The sequence below is a fragment of the Sapajus apella genome, unplaced genomic scaffold, assembly GCF_009761245.1.
Source record: "Sapajus apella isolate SASKATOON/1434 unplaced genomic scaffold, GSC_monkey_1.0 scaffold73, whole genome shotgun sequence".
In the NCBI taxonomy this organism is placed as follows: Eukaryota; Metazoa; Chordata; class Mammalia; order Primates; family Cebidae; genus Sapajus; species Sapajus apella.
This window is the reverse complement of record NW_022437013.1, coordinates 6,796,526-6,823,882: the sequence shown is the minus strand read 5'-3', so window position 1 is coordinate 6,823,882 and position 27,357 is coordinate 6,796,526. Positions and strand designations below refer to the sequence as shown.

The window sequence follows — 27,357 nt, the reverse complement described above, 5'->3', positions numbered from 1 at the left end:
TGAAAGACTCTAAAGTGGTTAATTCTAGGGAGATAGAAATGTGAAGAATTCTTCAGCAAATTCTTGAAGATTCTTCAAGGAATCCGCAGAAAGTATTTTCTGGTCCTTTTGTTACTTAAGAAGAAAAATCTATATATCAGAATTATCAAAGGAACATTTAAATCTACTTTATTTGGGAGATATCAATTCAGCAGCCATCAACTCGATTTAAATATTTCCAAGTAGGCGTTTGTATTAACTTTAAGGAACATTGCAATAAAGTTATTTAATTCCCTGCTCTAAATCCTTTCTGAAACACAACTACAATGAGAGTCAATACCTTTTATATTAGCTAATATAGGAGGCATTAATTATGACATTCACTGTAGCTAAACGAAGAGCTATAGCTGTATTATAATAATATTATACCACAGAATAATTATCAATACCTCCTGAATGCTCCCATACCTTATATGCACATAACACACATAAAGTATTCACACACAAATACTTGTTTATTTTCTTACTTGTTTATAAGCATATACTTTATTTATTTCCAATATTTTCACATCTTCTGCTTGTATGTAGAAATTCTCTGTTCTGTGAGCAGCTGGAAGGTAAAGAAGACCAGAAGCCCAGGGAGCAGCGACCAAAATTTGTTTCTAATGATTAACGATAAAAAGAACGGCCTCTCTGAGATCCATCCGCTAAAAAAATAGTCCCAGTTCAGGTCTATTTGTAAATGGCTTTGGTGCTCACACCAATGAGAGTTAAACAGAGCCGGAAAAGTAGTATCAACGGAAGGTGCAAATGAACGAATAGAAAAGCTTCCCGGTTGGACTCATGGTGCTCAGTCAACTAGTCTGGAAGTTTCCCTCCCCCAAATAACTGAGTGTCACTCCCTCGCAGGTTGCTGGTGCGGTCTAAAACTGTGGCGGAGTGATACTCAAAATTCCCTTGTGCTGGTGCGGAGGGGGGCCTTTCAGGGGGAAGAGAGGGAGGAAAGTAGATCTGTAGGAATGGAGTGAAGAAAAAGTTTGCAAGTCTGGACAGAAGAGAAAAGTTCTCTTGAGAGACCAGCTTTGGGGAGGGGAGGGGGGAGGGAAGAGTAGCTCCTTCTTTTTTTTTTTTTTTTTTTTTTAATTTCACTCTTAAGATTCTTTCTCTTCACCCAAGCCTCACTGTCCCTCTCCGGCGCTAACTCTCTCCATATAAACCCTCAAGATTATGTCAATTGGTTAGAGCCAGCCGGGGATTTCGTGCGGGTGCTGAAGGAGCTGCGGTAGCTGGAGAAGAATGAAACTGCGTGGAGTCAGCCTGGCTGCCGGCTTGTCCTTACTGGCCCTGAGTCTTTGGGGGCAGCCTGCAGTGGCTGCGGTAAGTCCTCTCACCCCTCCCCCACGCCCATCACCGCACTTTCACGCTGAAATTACTTTTTTTTTGTCCTTTTATCTTGCTTTCTCCTCGGCCTTGACTAGGGAATTCAAATTTGCTTTCTTATGTTTAGGAAGAAACGTTATTTGCAATACGGGTAATACAAGCCTTTTGAAGTCCCAGGGAGAGGTTTAAGTGCTTAAAAATAGGACTGCTTGCCTCCCTGCAGCTAGCTGCTCTGGGGGCAAGAGCAAAGTCAGAAGTGGGGGACACTAATTAATGGCTCATTAGGTTCCGGTGGGCATTTAAAACTTTTCCTCCCCTCCCTCCACCCTCAGGTGTTTCCCTGTCTGGCGGCTAACCTTTTCACTGCTTGTACCCAGCTCACGTACTCTTTAAATTTTGCCTATAGTTTAATACTTTGGCTCTTCGAAAATCCAGCTTCCATTAAAGTGTTTAGCGCCTCGGTGAAGTTCTTCCCCTTTGCTCTTTTCTTAAGCAGCATGAACCTACCCCCACCTCAGGTCATTCAAGCCACTGACCTGCTTTTCCCTTTTGACATTCTTGTTACAAATGAAATGCTAAGGTAACATACCAAGAAAAGTGAGGTAAAGCCTCAGGCTTCAAGTCTTTAGCGTCTTTTTTTTTTTTCTAAGTTATGGAGTTTTTGTTTACTTTTTTTTTTTTTAACTCACCAAGGCACCTGAACAAATTGAGAATTTGCCCATCACCTATTTAAAGGAAAATACTCCTTTTTCAAAGGAGAATCAGTGTTCCAGTTTAAAGGAAAATGTAGTAAGATGTACATGTGAAATGCCAGGAAAAAACTCCGTTCAGTTTTAGGAATGTAGAATTAAAACCTCACTATATCTCTTAGAAGTGCATCTGGGTAGTCCCACCCACTGTCCTATTGGGGATGAGGGGCAGATGTTAAAAAATGAATGGCTTTGTGAGAGAAAGTGTTCTCCTGCCTGAAGCCCATCATCTTTAATTTTATATAACCTCTAAAGAATAACTGTGTGACAAATTATTTTAATGCAGTTGAGTGATCGTTATGGATAGTTTAAAAAAACTGTTTAATATGAGATCATGGCTTAGGCCTTCACATGGTTGACTGTCAATTCTTTATAAGCAGCTGCTGTGTAACAGCTTATCTGGGTCCACTTTTAAGTTAGCTGTCTAGCTTCCCTATAGCACTTAGCATACCTCAAATCGCATGTCCTCTTTCTATCCTTCAGAAGGTGTGTACCCAAAACTTTCATATTACTCTGAGCACAACATAATTATGATAGCAAATTTGCTGAAAAATCATGCATGTCAAATATTTTTAATTATACATGCCATAATTTTCTTCCATCAAAGTAGACGGATGATTTAAAAATGCTTTTTTTGATGCAGAGCATCTTAATGGGGGTAAGGTTTAGTCAGTCAATAGGCTACAGACTGTTGGATAAAACACAATTGTGCTGTTAAAATTAGTTTTTAAAAACATCTTCTTGGTGCCCTCCACTTATAGCATTTGGCCCAGGGAAAAAGATTTTGTAGATGTTTGATTACATATATATATGTTTTTTGATGTTGCTATTAACAAATTTGCATCAGATGACAACCATACAGGTATGTATAACAACACTACATATCAATTTACATTAAATCACTTTATGTTAGCAGTGAGATTTCTTTTTATTGACAGAACTTGAGAGCAAGCTTGTTTTCTTGGATTCTTAAACTAATGATTGAGTATTCATGAAGCAATGACAGGTCTTTCCCTTTTCCTCCTATATAATTTTTAAAGAACATTTTACATCCCCTTTTCCTATCATTAGGATATTGTGCCTCTATTAAAACCAAGGGTTTGTTTTTTCTGGTTCATACATCAAAATTTTAATCAGTCAAAAATATGAATGATATCTGCTCTCCATACTAGTGCTGCAGATATCGTGACCATTTCCAGAGTAAAACTGGATGGTGGCAGTGCTAATTGTTGACTGGAGTAGTCTAGTATTGGGGTTTTTATATCAAAAAAAGCATTGCTGTTTAAATTGCTTTACTGTTTTATAGATAAATGATTTCTTTATCTCTGAAATCATGCCAAATTGGTACATCACAAATATGTGAAAGATTTTTTGCATTTTAGGTACAGCATTCATTGGGTGGAGTAAAGTAAGCTCTGTGGCCAAAGGTTAGTAATAAGAGAAGACAGTTTTAAGTTGGAAACATAATTTCTAGTGATGGAAACAACATTTTTATGTGAAGGTAATTATGCCTGCACTGATTCACTGTCAGTGGGATATGCACTTAGATTTGTAGATGTGGGTAGTATGTAAAATTATGTTAGTTCTACTTTACATAGTTAGTAAGCTGTTTTCTATGCAGTACATTGGATATTTTTCTCTACTTTAAATGTACTATCTACCTTGTGACCAGCAGCACGAATTCATCAAGGGTAAGAGTATTGTTTGTAGCCATGAAGCACTTCATTCTCTATGAAGTATATAGCTCCATAGGAAAAATTTGTAGTCATCATCATAATTATCATTATAGATAACATTTTTGAGTGTTTATTATGTGCCAGGCACTGTGCTAATATGATCATACACATTATCATATTTAGTCTTCAGAAGAGACTTATGAGATGTATACCACTATTATCCCAACTTTACAGATGAGAAAACTACAAACTACAGATGTTGAGTACATTCCCAGAAATCCTGCCACGTAGGCAATAAGTTATGAAGCTGGAAAATTTGATCCAGGCAGTTTGACTCTAGAATCTTTGCCCTTAGTGACTGTCCTATACTGCCTCCTTTGTATGTGGTCTATAGAGATTCACTGGTGTGTAAAGTATTTAGATCTCTGCCAGTTTTTTTTTTTTTTTTTTGACACAGGAGGTGAAATGGAAATGATAATGGGGGTTACATGTCTTCCTGCTGATGTTAGGAGAAGTAGCATGGTGTAATGGAAAGAGCTTTGGGCCTAGAATAAAAAGATCAGAGTTTGACCTCTGTATCTGTGTCTATATAGAGTGAGATTATTTAAAAGCGATCTAACAGCAAATGCTGTTGAAGGTTTTATGATTTTATGCAATTACAATATATAAACATTTCAACTTATATAACTACTATAATTTGTGACAGATGATTTGTTTTGAAGGAATATTTGCCTTATGGTTATTTAATTACTCAGTTACCACATTAATTTTAATATAGCAAACATTTCAGGAGCATGTCTATTGTGAAACAACAGGGTATATGCGTATGGTAGCACACTTTACTTAACATGGTTAATTTATTTTATTGTTTTTTTTGGTACCAATTTGCCTACCTATCACATCCAATTTTATTCACAAACTATATATATATCTTTAGTCTTATGCATATATCTATATTGTGACTGTCCCATGGCAATGTAAGAGTTTGTATTATTTCCTGTGTTATTATTTACCTTTGATGTCTGTACATGTAAGACATGAGACTCTTTGTGTCCCTGTTAACTTGGTTAAGATGGTGTCTGCTAGGTTTATCCACTGTAAAGTCAGGATTTTTTCCTTTTGTAATTACAAAGTGAGACTATGCAGGGCAATATTGTGAGACAGTGTAAATATCCTGTTTATCATCATACATTTGCCCCCTAATTTTAGCATCCATTGATGATTCTGGCTTGAATAAATTATTATTTTTACGTTTGCCAGATGTTGATTTCAATTTTCAACATTTTTTCATTTATTAACTGATTGAATTATATTATTTAAAAAAAACTTTCTCTTCTCTACTGGTAATGTATATATTTATTCAGCTGTTCATAGCAGTATGGGCTTAATGAATATTTGTTTTATTCTATAGGTTGTAATGAATTATACTCTTACTACTTTTTGTTTTTGCTGAAATTACCCCAGATTTGGCCAATAGGAGCCATTTCAAGTAGGTTCCTGTTTCCCTTCAATGTATCTCCATCATTTTTAAAGCACCCTCTTACCTTATGGCACCATGGAAGTTCTAAACTCATTTTTTAATTTCCTTGCTCCAACTCTGGAATCACAATATTTTCTCCAAGGAGCTCTGATTCTTTTTATTGGAGAATGGTATTTAGAAACCAAGATCTGGGTACTTGGCATGCTTGTAGCTACTGAAGTGTCATTGCTTCTAGGCCCTCTTGGCAGGCAGAACTAGGAAATATATGTATATATGCACACATATCTGTTTCTATATCAATTTATTAAAGTACCTCTTTGTATGTGTTAAAATCATAGATTCATAATGATACCTCTGATTCCAGTCCAAGACTCTAGAATAAATATATATGTGATCTCATTCTTTTCTGGTATCTCTCTTTACATATTTTGTGGACTTTGTAGAGGTCTTATACAGAGTCTTCAAAAGATTGACCTCTGAAGTCAGACCTGGAATCTGGCTGGTAGATATGTAACTTTCAGCAAAATAGTAACTTTTGAGCCTCAATTTCCTCATTGGCAAAAGGGAGGAAATTTATTTTATTTTTTATTTTTAATTTTTTTTATTTTTATTTTTATTTTTATTTATTTATTTTTTTAATTTTAAAAAAAAAGTTGGGATTATGCTACATATAGTTTTATTTCTTATTGCTTGATCACTTATCAAGCATTTTCCCATGTTACTAACATTCTTTGTTTTAAAACATTATTTTAAAATTATTATATACAACTTGTATTTATACACACCCCAATTTATTTACCTGTTTGCTTTTGTAGAATATATTTAAAACTGTCAAGATTTTTTAGCCATCATAAGAAGTGCTGCCATGAACATTTCTTATTCCATATTCTTATTATTTTATTGTAGAATATATTTTAAAATGTCAAGATTTTTTTAGCCATCGTAAGAAGTGCTGCCATGAACATTCCTTATTTCTTATTTTTATTATTTTATTGCTACAGCCTCCTTCATGGGGAATTAGTGGGTTAAAGGCTATCAGTATTTTTCACGTCTTTGATACGTACAGTAGACTCTGATATTTAGGAAGGCCATATCAACAGATAAATTATGGTAACTTTCTTTAGTGGTTACTATATTATGTCCTGTTAGGTAGCTAATGTTATTTCCACTTTTATATACAAGGAATTAGAGACTCACATGGGTTAAATAACTTGCCAAAGGTCATGCAGTTGATACAAAATTAGGCCAAGATTCAAACCAAGGCTCTAGAACCTGCTCATGAGATTCTCCTCAATCCCTATTTCATACATGATAGATAATAGAGAAAAGTCAAGTCATCATGAAAAGTTGAATAATTCTCATTGCCTTTTCTGTAAACCCTTCTGTGACTGGTCACTTGAGATGATTCTAAAGAAAGACACTCTGCTGGCTCATCTTTTAATAAGTCTTTACCATACTGTCTAGACCATTTATCCTTAAGGGCTTAAATTTTAATTTTGTGAACCATTTATCCTCCTACTTTTCTCCCCTGGACAGAAGGTGGAGCTTGCCCTCCACAAATACCTCTGCCATGACCTCTTCCTAGCTATAACAACTATAAACTTACTCAAATCCATTGACATTCTCCCTACCCCAGAAGAGTTTTGTGAATATGCATCTGAAATGAGAGCCCCTTCTGCCATCTTTCCCCACCCCCCTCACCAGCCCCTGCACTGTAGCTGCCTTTAAGGCTTACACTTAAATGGTCGTGTCTTTACCTAGTACTGTCCCTAGCTCTCATCTCTCCCTTAGTGATACTCCAGAAACTTCCCTTCATTAATTCTTAATCTGTTTTTTTCACTTTGGGGTGAAAAATTTCCTCAGCTTCAATTTCTTCTTTTTAGAAAGTTAAACTTGTTAGTATATATGAAATGTGAGGTCCCCCATCCATTTTGTACCACTCCCAATTTGTAACACACCAACTTTACCTTCTCCCCACATTTCCTCAATAGCCAAATGACTTCATTGCCTGTATGCCAGCACTGTAGCTTGTGCAATTCAAATGTATTTCTCTGCAAAGTCACAAATTGTTATGCATTATGGTTTTTCCAGGTGGCATTTGAATAGCTGAACTTTAAGCTTCTGAGTGATAGGGATCTGCTCTTGCCAAATTACTTTCCAGCATGGTTTTACCAATTATACTCCTACCGGTAGTGAATAAGAGTGTCTGTAAGACAGTCTTAATTTTTTTTTCCTATCTACTACAGTGACTATGGAATTGATGCTCAATTAATTGCCAGTTGGTTGGATGATTTGGTCCTATCCTCTAATGCTTTACTTTTTAAAATGCAATTATTCCATCTTCTCATCCCTTTCTCATGATAGCAGCCATGGAACAGAAGTAATTTCGAAAATATATTCTTTCTAATTAACATTATAAATGAACTACCCAGACATTTAGCTAAATCTTTATTATAAAGATTTGTTTCTAAATAGTAATAATTGAGGATTTTAGAGAAACTTCTTCAGTGTGATATCTGACACATAGGTTCCTTTCATTTTAACAAACCAGATTCTCATTTTATGCATCAGTGCTTGAATTTATTTACCTTCATAGTCAGTCCAGGTCCAGTCACACTTTGTTCCTTTAGCAGCTTCTGCTGGCCTTTAACCAAAAGGGTAGTCTATGATGGCACTTGTTACCTTGTTGAAATTGGAACCTTAAGTCCATTCTTATTCATTAAAGACAGTCAAAAGCAAATGTTATAAAAGAAACAGGCGTTAGCTAAATTTAATTTTTAGCTTATTTTAAGTTTACTAAATCTGATGTAAATGTCAGATACTTACTAACTTGTAGAGAATGTAAGTACCATTTACAAGCAAGTATTAGTCTGGTTAATGGAATTGTGCTTTTGGCAGTGAGTAATAAAATAAGACTTCAGGCCGGGCGCGGTGGCTCAAGCCTGTAATCCCAGCACTTTGGGAGGCCGAGGCGGGTGGATCACGAGGTCAAGAGATCGAGACCATCCTGGTCAACATGGTGAAACCCCGTCTCTACTAAAAATACAAAAAATTAGCTGGGCATGGTGGTGCGTGCCTGTAATCCCAGCGACTCAGGAGGCTGAGGCAGGAGAATTGCCTGAACCCAGGAGGCGGAGGTTGCGGTGAGCTGAGATCGTGCCATTGCACTCCAGCCTGGGTAACAAGAGCGAAACTCCATCTCAAAAAAAAAAAAATAAAAATAAAAAAAAATAAAATAAAATAAAATAAGACTTCAAGAAATTCTGTTAATGAATTTGTATCATCTTATAATTCAATCAAATAACATTTTTCCTGTATGTGGGAAAACTGGCTTGTTTGCTTTCCAAATTTCTTTTATAGTATATATGACATTAATTGAGTACTGTAAGAGATATGGAACTTTGAGCAGGGGAGTGATATTAAAGTGGGACACGACTGAAAAACTGTTTAGTGTATTCTGTATTTACAAGCCATCCAGGACCTTGCTAAAGGAGGACTGGCCCTTCTCTGTCCTTATTCTCACAATTTAAGTGATGTAGTAAAATATTTCTGTATGTGGAAGATAGGCATGATGGGGCCTGTTTATATCAGATAGGTTTCTTGCAAGTGCCACAAAACACTGTCTTAAACAATAAAGGCAATATTTAGCTCACATAACAAGAAATTTGGAGGTAGATTATTTCCCAAGTTAATTAATTCAACCACATAAAGACACCATTAAGGTCCCAAGTTCTTTCCATTTTTCTGTTCTGCCATACTTTGCCTATCAACTTGCCCTCTATTATCAATGCCCCTTGTTCTGAACTATTCATGTGTATCTCTTTTCACTAGCAATGAAAACTTTCTAAGGAGTCCCATAGCACCACACTGAAAACATCTCTTATTTATCATTGGTTGTAATTGTGTTATATGTATATGGCTACACCAGTACATTGGCAAATGGAATAGGGACATAAAAGTAGAGTTAGACCAGTCACTTATGCAACCAACTTTCCCTGCCCCTCACCAGGCCAAAACACATTGCGACCTAGAAAAGTTGGAGGGTGGAAAATATCTAAATAAACTCATAGTGGTTTTTGGGGAAGAAAGAAACAGTTTGTTTCACAACCTCATGAGTTTGTCCTCAGGATCAGTTGATATAAAAGATTTGTAAGAAATTGGCGCATTTGTTAAATGTAAGATATATTACTTATCTAGGGAAACTAATGTTTTGTGGAGCTCTACAAATGAAAGTTGTTGTCTATTCATAGGCATTTTAGAGCTACAGGGACACCGGTGATATTTTAGGCCAGTAGTTCTCAAACTGTGGCCTGTGGACCCCTGGGGTTCCTGAGATCCTATTAGAGAACATGAGGAATATTTTATCAGTAATATTATCTTAGTCTGTTTGGGCTGCCATAACAGAATGCCTCAGGCTGGGTGGCATATAAACAACAAATTATATCTCATTGTCTGAAAGCTGAGAAGCTGAAGATCAAGGCAGATCGAACCTAAGATTCAGTGTCTGGTGAAGGCCCTTTATCTGGTTCATAGATGGTAGCTTCTCACTATGACCTCACATGGTGAAAAAGGGAAAGGGGTTTCCTCTCTGGAGGGTCCTTTTCAAAGGCACTAATCTCATTCATGAGAGCTTCACCCCATGACATAATCATCTCCCAAAGGCCCCACCTCCTTATGCCGTCACCTTGGTGATTAAAAATTTAAAACATACGGATTTTTTTGGAGGGGACACAAACATACAATTCATAGCAAATATGAAGAATGTTTACTTTTTTTCACTATGTTGACATTTGCACTGATGGTGAATAGAATTACTAGTGCAGTGTACCACATTGTCTTAGTAGTTGTATTCCTCATACTCTCGGTGGGCGGGGAGCCAGTTTTACTTCAGAATGTCCTCAATGTAGCATTAATTTTTATTGAATTTTGACCCTTGAGTGTACGTCTTTTTAATATTACATATGACAAAATGGGAAGTATACACAAAGCACTTCTGTACACTGAAGTAAGATAGTTGTTTCTAGGAAAAGCACTTGTGCAATTATTTGAGTTGCCAGCTGAACCAGTTGATCTTTGCATGGAATGCTTTTTTGTTTGTTTTAGAGACAGGGTCTTGCTGTGTTGCCCCAGCTGGTCTTAAACTCCTGGCCTCAAGAGGTCCTCCTGCTTTGGCATCCCAAAGAGCTGGGATTCCAGGCATGATCCACCAAGCCCAGCGAAAATTCATTTTTACTTGAAAAAACAACTGTGACAAACTGTGGTTATTTATACTTGGGTATTTGGCAGGCATTTTCTTGAAAATGAGCATAGAGAGCCTATCACTTCAAGGAAAACTAATGGCAGTATTTGTGGCTAATGAAAAATTTGAGCTTTTCAAGTAAGAATGAGAATTTTGGAAAACTTGACCCTGACATTGTGAGTGTGACAGCTTCCCAAATCTTAGACTTTTCTAATACAGGTGGTAATTCCATTAATGTGTAGTTTTTATACTGTGCAATAAATTGTGTTAACATTTGGAAGCTCTGCATTCCTCAGTGAACTAATATTTTCCAAATGACTAGTACACAGTGTTACAAAATCATACATAGGTAAAAGATCAATTCAAAGGACAAGACAGATCAACAAGTTTAATGTAATTGAATATAAAAAGCTAGTTGATAAAGTGTTAGATTCTACATTACAACTAACCTTATCTTAAAAGGCTATTAGAATGCACACTTTTCCAGCTATATAACTATTTGAAACCAGATTTTCTTCACATATTTTAACTAAAGCAATGTATTCCAAAGAAGAAAGGAAGAAGCAGAAAGGAAGATCCAACTTTTATCATAGCAAAGGAATCTACGGAAGAAGTAAAATAATCTCTTTTCCCACTATTTTTTTGTTTTGGAAAATATAAGTAATTTTCATAAAAATTCATAATATATGTTAACATTTAACAGGTTTATCACTTGAAAATGAATAAATAAATAAATTTAAATATTGCTCAGTTTAATTTTTATATGGTATATGTTGATAGATGTAATCCAAATGATGGGGTCTTCAATACTTTTTAAGAGAATAAAAAGGCCTTGAGGCCAAGAAATTTGGCAGCCAGTGCTATGCAGAGACCAACTCCATCTTTTACATGAAAGTGATTAATGAAAGATGATAACTAGCTATTTAGTTGCAGAGGCAGAGATGGAAGCTGTATTTTCTGAATCTTATTCTTGTCCTCTCTCCAGTATACTACATTGGTTTAGGGATTGATAAATTGATAATATGATGTGATAATTTGATTCATCATGGTAGATACAGTTAAAATACTAAACAGAAAATGTAGATACTAGATTGTACTCATCTTGACTACCATCTTCAATCCAATTGAAGTCAGAAATATTCTTGCTACACAAACCACAGCAGAGGAGACACACACAAGAAATGAACTAAAGTTGCAGTTACTTTTAGGTACTAAATTGGAAAAATCGTGAAATTAGAGCTCTTATCTTACATATCTTTTTATTCACCACAGTGCATGCACTGGTTTCTTGTATATAGTTATCTCTCAGTAAGTAGTTGTTGAATGGATGTTGAATTTGGGGAAGGAGTAGATTTATTTGGATAACACCAAGAGGCAAGATTTTGAATCAATAGGTTAAGTTACAGGAAGTCTGAATAGCAACAATTTTCTAACAATTATTTGCTACTTAGTAATGGAAATGTCTCATTAGTAATAGGAATGTTCCTTTACTAAAAATGCTCAAATAGAAGGCGGATGCTGCTTTGTCTGCCAACATATCCATGAGGTCCCTTTGGACTCTAAGATTCTATTTTTCTGGTAATTAGAAGGAAAATACTTTCTTATTGAGCTCAAATCTACTTGTATGATTTTATTGAGACAAGGTCTCCTGTTGCCTAGGCAGGTCTCAAACTCCTGGACTCAAGAGATCTTCCAATCTAAGCCTCCCAAAGTGCTGAGATTACTGGTGTGAGCCACCACTCCTGGTTTACTTCTATGATTTTAAAGCAAATTTTAGGTATAATTGACATACAATAAAGTGCATATATTTCAAGTGTACAATTTGAGTTGTGACATATGTATACACTTGTGAAACTATCACAACATTCAAGATAATGAACATATAAATTAATCAAAAAGATTTTCATGCCTCTTTATAATCCCTCCCTTCCTACCCCCATCCTCCATCCCCAAATAACCACTCATCTGCTTTGTGTACAGTACAAAGTTTCATCTTCCAGATTTTTATGTAATTGCAAATATATGATATGTGTACTTTCTTTGTTCTGACTTCCTTCACTTAGCATAATTATTTTGAGATTCATCCACATTGTAGTATGTGTCCATAGTTTATTATTTTCTTGCACAGTAGAGTTCCATTTTATTGATGTACCACGCTGTTGATGGACATTTGGGTTGTTTTTAGTTGTGGGTTATTAAAGTAAAGTTGTCATGGGCATTTTTTTGCACGTTAAAAGTACTAAATTGAGGTATAATTTCCATAAAGTGATATACACTGATCTTAGGTGAACAGCTTAATTATTACTTAACAATCGTATACATATTGGCAACTACCAACCAAGTGAAGATGTGGAACATTTCCATTACTCTGGAAAGCTCCCTCATGTTTATCCCTTTTCAATTCCTTTTGCATCTTGTCTGAAAAATAGTAAGCCCCAAGGTTGCAAAGATATTATCATATGTTTTCTTTGAGAATCTTTACAGTTTCAGATTTTGTATTTATGTCCATTTTTCTTATATAGATACCCAGTTGTTCCAGTATTGTATATTGAAAAGAAAAATTCCTTTTTTTCCCATTGAATTACCTTGATTATTGAAAATCAATGGAATGTATATATACAGGTCTAGGTTGAAACTCACTAGTGTGTTCTATTCACCTGCTTGTCTGTCTTTATGCCAGTATCACACTGTATCAATTACTTTGGCATTACTTTGGTAGCATAAGTCCTTTACGTTTCCTCTTCTTCAGAGTTGTGTTAGCTATTGTATTGGCTATTTATTCCATATAAATTTTACATTAATTTTGCCAAAGTTTGCTTGAAAACCTTTGAGATTTTGATAGGAATTGTAACAATTCTATAGATCAATTTAGGAAAAATTGAAATCTTAAAATTATGTTTGTTTTTCCAATTCATGAGCACCATATACCTATCCATTAATTTACGTATCTTTAATTACCTTCATTATAGAGGCCATATACATCATTTGTTAAATTTCTTCCTATATGATTAATTCTATTCTAAATGGTATCATTTTAAAAATTTTATTTGTAGTTACTGTTGCTAAGATGTAGAGATGTGATCCATTTATATATTCATCTGTTTATCCTAAGATAAAATTCTAATTTTTTATGGTATGATTTATATACTGTAAAATTCACCAATTTTATGCACAGTTCTGTTATTTTTGACATGCATACAGAAGTATAAATATAGTTTCTAATCAAGATATAGAACAGCATTTCTAAATTTATTCGTTAGCTCTATTAGTCATGTCAATTTCTTTGGATTTTCTATGTATACAGTCATATTATCTGAAAGTAAAGAGGGTCATACTTCTTCCTTTTCATTACCTATGTCTTTTTGTCCTGGCTATCTTAGTGCACTTGCTAGGATCTCCAGTACAAATTTAATAGAAGTAGTAAAGAATGACATTCACTTTTTTCTGTCCATCTTTTGAGGAAGATACTCAATATTTTGCTATTATATCAGCTGCAGATTTTCCATAGTTAAACATTACAGATTGAGGTGGTCCCTTTTCATTTCTATTTGCTGAAAATGTTTTTTTTTTTTTAAGTAATGAATGTTAAATTTCATCAAAAAATAATTTGCATCTCTTTATACAATCATATTGTCTGGGGCTCAGCTGAACCGCTAGGTGTCTGAAGTACCTGTTTCTAAGACAACAAACCAAAATCAAAATAATAGTCAAGCCTTTATTTACTTACTGTGATTGTATAAACAAGAAGCTAAACCAGAGAAAGTGCTGAGGATTCTCCCCATTTTCCAGTTACATTTTTCCCCATGGTAGATTGGATCAGCACAGCCTTTGGGGGTCTGTGTTTTCTCACTGACAAGGGAGCCCCAAACAAAAGGCTCTGGCAGTGCTAGGGACCCAGGGGCTTGGGGGAGGAAGAAGGCTAGGGGTGGAAAAGTACCTAGTAGTGAGTCAGAGTGGAAAGAAGTGTCTTTAAAGTTTGCTCCAACTTCCTCTGCTGTGAATATTTGTGAACAAGTCTTTGTGTAGACAAATACTTTCATTTTCCTTGGGTAAATATCAAGAAATGGAATTGCTGTGTTGTATCATTAGTCTATTTTTAACTTTGCAAGAAACTGCCAAATTGTTTTCCAAAGTATGAAAGTTGTAGTTGTTCCTCATCCTTACTTGCATTTGATATTGTCACACTTTTAAATTTTTGTCATTTTGATGTCTTAGTATTGGTATGTTGTTTCATTTTTTTGCAGTCACTTTTTGTTTATATTGAGTAAAATTCACTATCTTTGGTGTACTGTTCTATGAGTTTTGATAAAAGCATCTTTTAACTACAGCCATAGTCAAGATTCAGAAGACTTCCATCACCTCAAAATGTTTCCTCATACTGCTCCTATGTAATTAACCTCTGTACTTACCCACGTTTCTGGCAATCACTCATCTATTTTCTGTTCCTATAATCTTATATTTTTAAAATAAATGTCTTATAGATAGATGGACTCATCCAGTATGTAACATTTTGAGTCCAGCTTTTTCCTCTTAGCATAATGCATTTGAGATCCATCCATATTGTATGTATCAGTAGTTCATTTCTTTTTTTATTTGTTTTCTTATAATTGAGTGGTAAGAGCTGTTTGTGTATTGTGGATATATTGCCATTTGTGCATTGTGGAAATATATTCATTTCATACATACATGTCCTGTGGATATGCTCTGTCATTTGGTGGCTTGCCTTTTTGTTTTCTTACCTATAATTTTCAGCGAATAAAGTTTAATTTTGACACAGTCCATTCTATCATCTTTTTATGGTTATAGCTTTCTATCCCTTTTATAAGAAATCTTTGACTTCTCCAAGGTTACAAAGACTTTCTTCCATATTTGCTCCTAATAGTTTTTATATTTTTTGCTTTTGATCCATTTACTTATTTTTTGTGTGATGTTTGGTAAGAGTTCTGGTTCAGTTTTTTCCCCATGTGTTTAGTTCCAGGACCATTTGTTGAAAAGACTATCCATTCCCCATTGAATTACCTTGATACTTTTGTGAGTGTATTTTGTATTCTAGTCTGTTTCACCAATCTATGTCTGTCCTTATGCCAATACCACAATGTCTTCATTACTGTACTTTTATGATAAGGCCTGAAATCAGGTAGCATAAGTTCTTCAAATTTTTTCTTTTCAAATTTTTGGGTCACCTCTTTCTCCTCCTCCTTCTTTGAATTTCTATATAAATTTTACAGTTAGCTTGGCAATTTGTACAAGTAAAACTTGGGATTTTGAATGGGATTGTATTTAATATATAGGTCATTTTTGGAAAAAATGTCTTACCAGTATTCAGTGTTCTGATAAATGAACATGGTGTATCTTTCCATTTATTAAGATCATTAATTCCTCTCAGCAATATTTTCAGTGTGCAGGTCTTATATGCACTTTATTAAACTTATCCATAAGTATTCATATATTCAAATAATACCATAAATGACATCGTGTTTTATTTTCCTTCAACTGTTTGTTGTTGGTATATAGAAATACAACTTATTTTTTTTCTATTGACCTGTACACTGTGATCTTGCTAAACTGATAATTTTTATTCATTCTTTTATGGATTCTTTAGAATTAACTACATATATTATTACATCTTCTGTGAATTAAGATAAACTTGCTTCTTTCTTTCTAGTCTTCACATTCCTTTTTTTTATTATCGTACTAATTAGGACCTATAGGATAATGTTTAATGTAAACATTAAGACCACAGTTCTTTGCTGCCTTTTCCCAATGTTTGAAAACATATGCTTCACACATTTTGTACAGTTTCCTAGTTGTTTGCAGCAAGAGGGCAAGTCTAGCAGCAATCATTCCAACAAAATCTGCTTTTAGTTTTTTGATATTTATAAATAACAATGAATGATGTGAACATTTTTGAATATGTTTGCACTTCAGATTATTTCCTATGAACAGAGTTCTAAAACTATGTGTTCTCATCTATACACATATATCTGTATCTATCTATCTGCCTGCATATTGAAACCTACAGTGTGAGAGCTACCTCAAGAGCAGTGACTTTATTTCAAATTTCTATACCTTGCATCATCTAGCAGACCACATTTCATTAGATTAATGGAAAGTAAACTTTTTATGATTAATTTTGTCATACCCAGAGTATCTATTTAACTATAGCATAGAGATACCTCTAATCTTGCCTGTGAAGTCTAAAGGAAGAGAAGACTGTGATCATTGCCATAGTTTTAATTTTCTATTACTTTATTTTACTTTATTTTAACTGTCTTATTTATCTTTGATAATGTAGGAAACAAGAATTGACCACTGTTAAAAATACTTTTTTAAAAATATACTTTGGTTTATTTTGAGAAAAGAAAGACTTTTTTTCCTAACTTTCCTTCCATTTTAAGTTAATCTTGTAGGATGTTGTTTGAGCAGTGACCCTGTAAGAAGTGGCCTTATGGATTCTGAGTTCATTTTAGTTAATATAGTTTCGGGAAGGCTTTTGAAGTAGGAAGCATTTACTCAAGCTTTAGATTCCTTCTGAATAGTTTTTCTAGCTAGCTGTAAACAAGCCAGTTTGCCCTAGCTCTACATTTATGTTAATTTTCATTACTTTGTTTCAGAATAAAAGGATCAATTCCTGTTACATTTTGATTTTAAAAATTAAGCTATACATTTTTCTTAGATGTGGGTATGTTAAAGCTTTTTAACATCTGGCAAAATTAATCACCTTAGGCTGTGGATTTCCTCACCCCCAACTCCCTCCACCCCGTAAAGATACTTAATACATATTGGAAGGGGAGAAATAATAGCTTTTTACTTCCAGTTCTTACGGTCAGGTAAGTTCCTAGGTTTTTTTGTTTTGTTTTGTTTTTTTGAGATGGAGTTTCGCCCTTGTCGCCTAGGCTGGAGTGCAATGGTGTGGTCTTGGCTCACTGCAAACTCCACCTTCTGGATTCAAGTGATTCTCCTACCTTAACTGCCTGAGTAGCTGAAATTACAGGTGCCCGCCACCATGCCTGGCTAATTTTTGTATTTTTTTTTTTTTAGTGAAGAAGGGGTTTCACCATGTTGGCCAGGCTGGTCTCGAACTCCTGACCTCAGTTGATCCACCCACCTCAGCCTCCCAAAGTGCTGGGATTACAGAGGTGAGCCACCATGCTTGGCCGAGTTCCAAGGCTTAAAATGTTTTAAAGTATTTTGTATGTGTGTGTGTAGACATATATTTTTATTTTTCTTTGTATGTACCTGGGCATAGAAGGGCTAGATCATAAGGCAGGTTGATCGTTGACATTTTGCAAAGCTGCCAAATCATTTCAAAGGTGGCTGTACCAGTTTATAATTTGAGTAACAATATTTGAGAGTTCCAGCCTCTCCACATGCCCATGACCACTTGTTATTGTCTTTTTTGTTTTTCTCTATCCTCGTGTGTGTGAATTGATGTCTCTTTGTAGTTTTGATTCACATTTTTTTAAATTGTACTTTAGGTTCTGGGTTACATGGGCAGATCAGGCAATATTGTTGCATGGGTACACACATAGCAATGTGGTTTGTTGCCTCCATCCCCCGGTCACCTACATTTGGCATTTCTCCCTATGTTATCCCTCCCTGACTTCCCCAACCCCTTGCTGTCCCTCCCTTGCCCCCGCAACAGACCCCAGTGTGTGATGCTCCCCTCCCTGTGTACATGTGTTCTCACTGTTCATCACCCATCTATGAGTGAGACCAGGTGGTGGTAGATTTTCTGTTCTCGTGTCAGTTTGCTGAGAATGATGGTTTCCAGCCTCATCCATGTCTCTACAAAGGACATGAATTCATCATTTTTATGGCTGCATAGTATTCCATGGTGTACATGTGCCACATTTTCCTTGTCCAGTCTATCGTCGATGGGCATTTGGGTTGGTTCCAGGTCTTTGCTATTGTAAACAGTGCCGCAATGAACATACGTGTGCATGTGTCTTTATAATAGAATGATTTATAATTCTTTGGGAATATACCCAGTAATGGGATTGCTGGCTCAAGTGGAATTTCTATTTCTAGATCCTTGAGGAATTGCCACACTGTCTTCCACAATGGTTGAACTGGTTAACACTCCCACCAACAGTGTAAAAGTGTTCCTGTTTCTCCAGATCCTCTCCAGCATTTGCTGTCTCCAGATTTTTTTAATGATTGCCATTCTAACTGGTGTGAGGTGGTATCTCAATGTGGTTTTGATTTGCATTTCTCTAATAATCAGTGATGATGAGCATTTTTTCATGTTTGTTGGCCTTCTTTTGGAAAGTGTCTGTTCATATCCTTATCCCACTTTTGGATGGGTTTATTTGTTTTTTTCTTGTAAATATGTTTTAGTTGTTTGTAGATTCTGGATATTAGCCCTTTGTCTGACGGGTAGATTGCAAAAATTTTTTCCCATTCTGTTGGTTGCTGGTTCACTCTAATGATTGTTTCTTTTGCTGTACAGAACTCTGGAGTTTAATTAGGTTCCATTTGTCTATTTTGGCTTTTGTTGCCAATGCTTTGGTATTTTAGTCGTGAAGTCATTGCCTATGCCTATGTCCTGAATGGTTTTGCCTAGGTTTGATTCTAGGGTTTTTATGGTGTTAGGTCTTATGTTTAAGCCTTTAATCCATCTGGAGTAAATTTTAGTGTAAGGTGTCAGGAAGGGGTCCAGTTTCTGCTTTCTGCCCATTGCTAGCCAGTTTTCCCAACACAATTGATTAAACAGGGAATCCTTTCCTCATTACTTGTTTTTGTCAGGTTTGTCAAAAATCAGATGGTTGTAGATGTGTGGCATTGCCTCTGAGGCCTCTGTTCTATTTCATTGGTCTATATCTCTGTTTTAGTACCAGTACCATGCTGTTTTGATTACTGTAGCTTTGTACTATAGTTTGAAATCTGGTAGCGTGATGCCTCCAGCTTTGTTCTTTTTGCTTAGGATTGTCTTTGCTATGCAGGCTCTCTTTTGGTTTCATATGAAGTTTAAGGTGGTTTTTTCCAGTTCAGTGAAGAAGGTCATTGGTAGCTTGATGGGGATAGCATTGAGTCTATAAATTACTTTGGGCAGCATGGCAATTTTCCTGATATTGATTCTTCCTAACCATGAGCATGGAATGGTTCTTCATTTGTTTGTGTCTTCCCTTATTTCCTTGAGCAGTGGTTTGTAGTTCTCCTTGAAGAGGTCCTTTACATCCTTTGTTCGTTGTGTTCCTAGGTATTTTATTCTCTTCGTAGCAATTGTGAATGGGAGTTCATTCTTGATTTGCCTCTCTGTTAATCTGTTATTGGTGTATAGAAATGCTTGTGATTTCTGCACATTGATTTTGTAGCCTGAGACTTTGCTGACTTTTCTTACCGCTTTAAGCAAATTTTGGGCTGAGATGATAGGGTCTTCTAAATACACAATCATGTTGTCTGCAAATATAGACAATTTGACTTCCTCTTTTCCTAACTGAATACCCTTTATTTTTTTTTTTTTCTTGCCTAATTGCTCTGGCTAGAACTTCCAATACCATATTGAATAGGAGTAGTGAGAGAGGGCATCCTTGTCTAGTGCCAGATGTCAATGGGAATGCATCCAGTTTTTACCCATTCAGTATGATATTGGCTGTAGGTTTGTCGTTAAAACCTTTTATTATTTTGAGATATGTTCCTTCAATACCTAGTTTATTGAGACTTTTTAGCATAAAGGACTATTTAATTTTGTTGAAGGCCTTCTCTGCATCTATTGAGATCATCATGTGGTTTTTGTCTTTGATTCTGTTTATGTGGTGGATTACGTTTATAGACTTGCATATGTTGAACCAGCCCTGCATCCCTGGGGTGAAGCCTACTTGATTGTGATGAATAAGCTTTTTGATGTGCCGTTGCAATTGGTTTGCCAGTATTTTATTGAAGATTTTTGCACTGATGTTCATCATTGATATTGGCCTGAAGTATTTTTTTGTTGTTGAGTCTCTGCCAGGTTTTAGTTTCAGGATGATGTTGGTCTCATAAAATGATTTGTGAGGGATTCCCTCTTTTTGTATTGTTTGGAATAGTTTCAGAAGGAATGGTACCAGCTCCTCTTTGTCTATCTGGTAGAATTCAGCTGTGAACCCATCTGGATCTGGATGTTTTTTTGGTTGGTAGGCTATTAATTGCTGCCTCAACTTCAGCCCTTGTTATTGGTCTGTTCAAGGTTTCAGCTTCTTCCTGGTTTAGACTTGGGAGGGTGCAAGTGTCCAGGAATTTATCCATTTCTTCCAGGATCACTGGTTTATGTGCCTAGAGTTGTTTGTAGTAATCTCTGATTGTAGTTTGTATTTCTGTGGAATCGATGGCTACTCTTAGCATTTTTTCCTTCATTTCAACCCTGGTGAGTCTGATGATTATGTGCGTTGGGGTTGCTCTTCTTGAGGAATACCTTTGTGGTGGTCTCTGTATTTCCTGGACTTGCATGTTGGCCTGCCTTGCTAGGTTGTGGAAGTTCTCCTGGATAATATCCTGAAGAGTGTTTTCCAGCTTGGATTCATTCTCTCCATCACATTCAGGTACAGCTATCAAATGTAGATTGGGTCTTTTCACATAATCTCATATTTCTTGGAGGGTTTGTTCATTTCTTTTCACTCTTTTTTCTCTATTCTTGCCTTCTCATTTTATTTCATTGAGTTGATCTTCAATCTCTGATATCCTTTCTTTGCTTGGTCGATTTGCCTATTGGAACTTGTGTCCGCTTCATGAAGTTCTCGTGCTGTGTTTTTCAGCTCCATCAAGTTGTTTATATTCTTCTCTAAGCTGTTTATTTTAGTTAGCATCTCATCTAACCTTTTTTCTAGGTTCTTAGTTTCTTTGCATCAGGTTAACACATGTTCTTTTAGCTCTGAGAAGTTTGTTATTACACACTTTCTGAAGCCTGTTTTTGTCATTCATTCTCCATCCAGGTTTCATCCCTAGCTAGTGAGACGTGATCCCTTAGAGGAGGAGAGGCATTCTGGTTTTTGTTGTTTTCATCTTTTTGCACTGGTTTCTTCCCATCTTAGTGGCTTTATCTACCTGTGGTCTTTGTAGTTGGTGACTTTCGGATGGGGTCTCTGAGTGGACGCCCTTTGTATTGATGTTGAAGCTATTTCTTCTGCTTCTTAGTTTTCCTTCTAACAGTCAGGCCCCTCTGTTGCAGGACTGCTGGAGGTCTACTCCAGACCCCGCTCACCTGGGGATTACCTGCATGGGCTGTAGAACAGCAAGGGTTGCTGCCGGTTTCTTCCTCTGCTATCCTCATCCCAGAAGGGTACCTGCCAGATGTCAGCCTCAGCTCTCCTTTATGAGGTGTCTCTTTGGGTATACGGGGGTCGGGGAGCTCTTTGAGGAGACCGTCTCTCCCTTATAGGAGCTTAAGTGCTGTGCTGGGAGCTCCATTCTTCTGTGTAGAGCTGCTGGGCAGGTACCTTTAAGTCTGCTGCACCTGAACTCATAACTGCCTCTTTTCCCAGGTGCTCTGTCCTAGGAAGATCAGCTTTATTTATAAGTTCCTGTCGTGATGCTGCCTTTTTTCATAGATGCCCTGCCCCACACGGAGTAGTCCAGTCACAGTTTGCCAGCAGAGGCATTGCTGAGCTGCCGCAATCTCTGCCCAGCTGCTGTATGAACTGTCTCGGTAGTGGCCAACTGCCTTGGTAGTGGGGGATGCCCTTTCCCTCACTGAGCTGGACTATCCTGGGTCTAGCTGTGCTTGCTGCAAAACTCTCAATCCAGAGTGTTTCAGATTGCTTGTTTTGTAGGGGTAGTACCCGCTGAGCCAGATTGCCTGGCTCCCTGACTCAGCCCCCTCCCATTCAGTTGAATGGGCACCTCTGTCTCTCAGGTGTTCCAGGTGCCAGTTGAAACAGCTGCCCAGACTTGTGTGAGTTTCTGTGCTCTGAGCTGGCACTGGCCGGAACTGCCGCATTGAAAACTCATGGCGCTTTGCAGCCCAGGAATCTCCTGGTCTGTGGGCAGTGAAAACTTGTTTGGAAATGCAGTGAGCACTCACCCTCTGCAATGTTCTCGCTGGGAACTGCACTCCAGACCTGTTCCTATTCAGCCATCTTGGATCCTCTAATCTAAAATATTTTTATTCATAGTGAGTATACTCAAGTTATAAGAATTTGTTTAATAGTGAATAAATTCATTCTTAGCACTAGCCTCTTTCAATTCTGTTTGCTTATCTTTTAAATGTCTACTTAGACATTTCATTTTTCTCCACAGTTGCAGTAAAGACTTCTTTTTGTTACAGTGCAAGCTTATTAGACCTTATCACAGACTTCATGCCTTCATTTGTGTGTACTGTATAATGGAAAGAAACAAAGATGAATGTTGTAAAATAACAAGTGAGATCAAACTGAAAAAGGCCTCTTTTCTTAAAGGCTGAAAAATAGGTTCATTTTCTTAGAGCTGGATTTGTTTCTCTGACTAATTTTTTTTTTTGAGACGGAGTCTTGCTCCATTGCCTAGGCTGGAGTGCAATCTCTGACTAATTTTACTGCTACTCTTAAATTTGCAGATTGACAACCTTTATACTGAAAACATGTATCTATATCCTAGTAGAATTTCAATCCCATATTCTCAGTTTTCTCTACTTTATGATGCCCAGATATGGAAAAGGAGGCATTTTTCCCCTCAGATGGTTAAATGTTATAATCTGAAATTGATAATATGCTAATAAACAAAGTTAGGTTAAAAATCAGGTCTTTTTGATTTTCATGAGACCTTGTAAACATTATATTACTTAGAATTTGTTTTAAAATTAGGTTCCAAATTAATATGGAAAAAAACTGAAAATGTTTAGAAGTAACAGTGATTAAATTATTCAGATTATTATATTTTTCTTAGTTTTGCCTACCTGTCTACTTCTTCATGTGTTGTTTTACTTTGTGGTACTTAAACATTTTATAAACTTTTTTTTTTTATGTGGAGTTTTGCTCTTGTTGCCCAGGCTGGAGTGCAGCGGCGCTATCTCTGCTCATTGCAACCTCCACCTCCTGGGTTCAAGCAATTTTCCTGCCTTCACCTCCCAAGTAGCTGGGGTTAGAGGCATGTGCCATCATGCCTGGCTAACTTTTTGCATTTTCAGTAGAGACAGTGTTTCACCATGTTTGCCAGGCTGGTCTCCATCTCCTGACCTAAGGTGATCCCCCTGCGTCGGCCTCCCAAAGTGCTGGGATTACAGGTGTGAATCACTACGTCCTGCCTTCATAAATATTTTTAGTGCATTTAAACATTAATAGACTTACAAAGTATTGTAAAAGACAAGGATGTAGACAAAGGTTCTCATTAAATCACAATTAATGGAAATGTGTATTCATACCAAAATTAATTATGTTCTTTTTCGTTAGAATATTCTGGAGCCTAATGTTTCATCTCCTTTTCATATCACTTTCCTCAAAAAATGCAGCATGGGCTTAAATGTGATTTTTAAAATTTTAACATAAAACTTCACTATGATAAATGTTTATTCAAAATTGGAGGAAAAAAGATTTAGAGTAAGATACATACTAATATTAACTACTAGTGCAAGATTATGAGTCATTTTTTCATATATGTATTTTCTGTTACCTACAGAGAAATAATAATAAATGCCTATTACTATTACAATAAAATGTTTTAAAAATATTTAATATTAGTTTATCGTTGTGCATTTCAACATTTTTCGTATTTAAGTGATTTAGTAACATGCATAAGGTTTTTTTTATTTTATTTTATTTTTGTTTGTTTCTTTTTTGAGACAGGATCTCATTCTGTCACCTAGGCTGGAGTGCAGTGGTATGGTCATGGTTCACTGCAGCCTTGACCTTCAGGGCTGAATCAATCCTTCTACCTCAGCCTCCTGTGTAGCTGGGATTACAGGTGCATGCCACCATGCCCAACTAATTTTTGTAGAGAAAGGGTCTCACTGTCTTGCCCAGGCTGGTCTCCACTACTGGGCTTAAGTGATCAACAGGCCTTGGTCTCCCAAAGTGGTGGGATTACAGGCCTAAGCCATTGCACCTCCTCCTATTCTCCCTCTCTTGCAATAAATATTTTAGGTAATTTTTAAAGTTTTTTTTTTACTTGGCTTTCTTAAAGGAGAATTTCAGTTCCTTTTTCTTCAGTAAAAAATTCCAGAAACTGCCAGAAGAAGGCTAATGTCAGTAATAATTCTGTCATTGAACATAATGGAGAGGAGTCATATTTAATTTGTATGTACTTTTTTTAATATCACGTGTAACATATATTCTTCTTGTCCTCCCCTCCAGGTGAGTGACAAAGAGTTTTTTTTCTTTCATTTTACCAACACTAAACAGAGTGATTTTAGGAATACTGGATCCACCTTTTTCCACTTATATTTGGAGTGAAATGTGTAATTTATATATGAAACCTGTAATTTTAATTTAAGGTCTTGTGAAAGTATCAAAAATCTTCAGATAAATTGACACGGAGTTGCTTTAAAATGCAAATTTATTGTTAGTAAAAAAGCAGAATTTTAAAACTTTATGTTTTAATTGATTGTTTCTAGTTGAATTCAGAATATTAAAGCTTTGTTGTATATGTAGTAACTCTCTAATAAATACTTCAAGAAAGTGTCTTAGTATTTAATTACATATAAGCACTATAATTTATTCTAAAGCTTTAATAAAATCAAGTTTCTATTAGCTTATGCTTTTCTCAATGTTCATTGAAAATATGGAGTCATATTGCCTATTACTGGCCCAATCCCCAGCCCAGCTTGTAACTTTCCTGAGGAGGAAATTTGAGTAAACCTTAGTGAGTATTTGACAGTTGACTCCATCTATAGCCAATCTGAAAGATAGGGTGTTGTAGGAGGGATATATGTTTTTATGGTTTTTTGCAGAAAAGATGTAGATTTTCTGATTCACTTTTGAAGATGGTATAGGTGAATGTACCTGGGAGAAATGAGAGCGGCATCCCATTAGACATGTTGTGCCCAACCCCTTTTACGATTCTGTATATCTCTTAGTTATTCCTTTGTCAGGTAACAAAGATGTAACATGGGAGATATATTCTACTTCTCCACATAGTTAGCTTAGTATAGTACCCTGTCACAGCAAATTACTGGAAAGAGCAGGATTTGGAAGTTAGACTAGATTTTAATGCTGGGGTAGAGAGAGAATGCTCAGAAAGTTTATCCTGGACACCAAAGGATGAGCAATTGGAATAATTGACTGCTTTAGCATTTTGGTGTTAGTTTGCAATAGGTAGGGCAGATTCTTCTCTTTTTATTGCAGTACAAGATCCCTTTAATAGCTAGCTCTAATATGGCACTACAGTGTCATGGTTTAGTTTAGAGTGTGCAGATTGATGTCAGACTCAACTTGTATTGATACTCTTCTATCTGCCAATTGGGCTAACATTATTAGCCTAAAGTGTCTTAATGCCTGCCATATATTAAGTGTTCAATAAATAACTAATTTTACACAGGATCTATATCGTCCTCTTCCAATATAATTTAGTTCAATCTTAGGCCTAATAGTTTGTTTTTCTTCCTGATCAGCTTTCTTCATCTCTAGTATTTTACCATCGGAGGGAAAGATGTCTTAGAAACACTTTTTTAGTTTATTTCTAGAGGTATTGGCTAGACATCATGTCAATCATATGCATAGACCAATATTTTATATATTAAAAACAAATATAATCCCTAGAATAGTATCATCTGAGTAGGGATGAAATGGTCCCAAAAGAGGGACAGGAAAACAGAGAAATGGGAGTAGTAGTAAAGAGAAAATTAAAATCAATATGTAAACAAGAAAGCAGGTTTATCTGCAATTATAGGGAAGAACTGTTAAAATTACTTTGTGTATTTTTATTTCACAAGAAGCTTCTTAATATTTTAAATTAAATTACTAAACTATTTATTGAGTTGCACTAAATATTTAGATAAATGCAGTATATAGATATGTCTGTCCGTATGCGTATATGCTAAATATATATAAGTTTGTTTTACCTTAACTAATTTGGGGGTTCCTTCTCACCGAAAAGAAATTTAAATAAATACTTTGGATATTTCTGTAAATGTAGCATGCCATTTAGCAAATTTAAGGGAACAAGTGAATAACTTAGCTATTCCAACAATGTTTTGCCTCCGCATTCCTTGGCACAAACAGGGACCTCAGTGAAGCGTCCCTTATGGGAGTTGCCCGGGGAAATCTTACTGAAGAAGTCTAGGTCCCAGTTCAGGCTCCCTTCCCTTCTACTTTCTAAAATATCAACTTTATTGAGTTCAGTTTACATACAATGAAACATATCAGTTTTAAGTGTACAATTTAATGTTATGACAAATGTATGCACCCACGACATTTACAATATTGAGTGGTTTCATCACCCCAGAGAGTTCCCTTGGTTTTCCTTCCCAGTAAATCTTGCCCTATCTCTGTACCCTGAAAGCCACTGACCTGCTATCTGTTGCTATGAATATTTGTGTACAAGTCATTTTACACACATTTCGTTTCTCCTGGGTGAATGCAAAGGAATAGAATTGCTGGGCTGCATAAATATGTAATGTATTGAGCCTTACAAGAAACTGATATGTTTGCCAAAATAATAGGACTATTTTATATTATCACCAGCAGTGTATAGGATCTTTTTAATTATAGCTATGCTGGTGGGTATAAAGTGGTACCTTATTGTTTTAATTTGCTTTTTCTGATATTGAGCATATTTTCATGCTGTTATTGGCCATTCAAATATCTTCTTTTTTGATGTGTATTCTCAAATCTTTGCCCAATTTTTTAAAAAGTTGCATTGCTTGTCTTCTTATAATTGTAAGAGTTCTTTATATGTTCTAAATGCAAATTATTTGTCATGTCTACATAAATATACACACACATATATGTTATGCACACACCCAGTATT

At 36.0% G+C, this 27,357-nt stretch overlaps 1 protein-coding gene across 4 annotated transcripts in view; it reads left to right on the top strand.

Annotated features, from left to right (window-relative positions):
* The first annotated feature begins 943 nt into the window (after positions 1 to 943).
* Positions 944 to 27,357, top strand: part of COL4A5 (collagen type IV alpha 5 chain) — a 265,691-nt gene continuing 239,277 nt past the window's right edge. For 3 of the 4 annotated variants that reach the window (XM_032250872.1, XM_032250873.1, XM_032250874.1), the window contains exon 1: positions 944 to 1,356. In XM_032250872.1, the coding sequence (XP_032106763.1) occupies positions 1,276 to 1,356 (81 nt within the window). In that variant the 5' untranslated portion in view covers positions 944 to 1,275. The remainder of the gene's footprint in view (positions 1,357 to 27,357) is intronic. The other variant, XM_032250876.1, reaches the window with a different exon arrangement.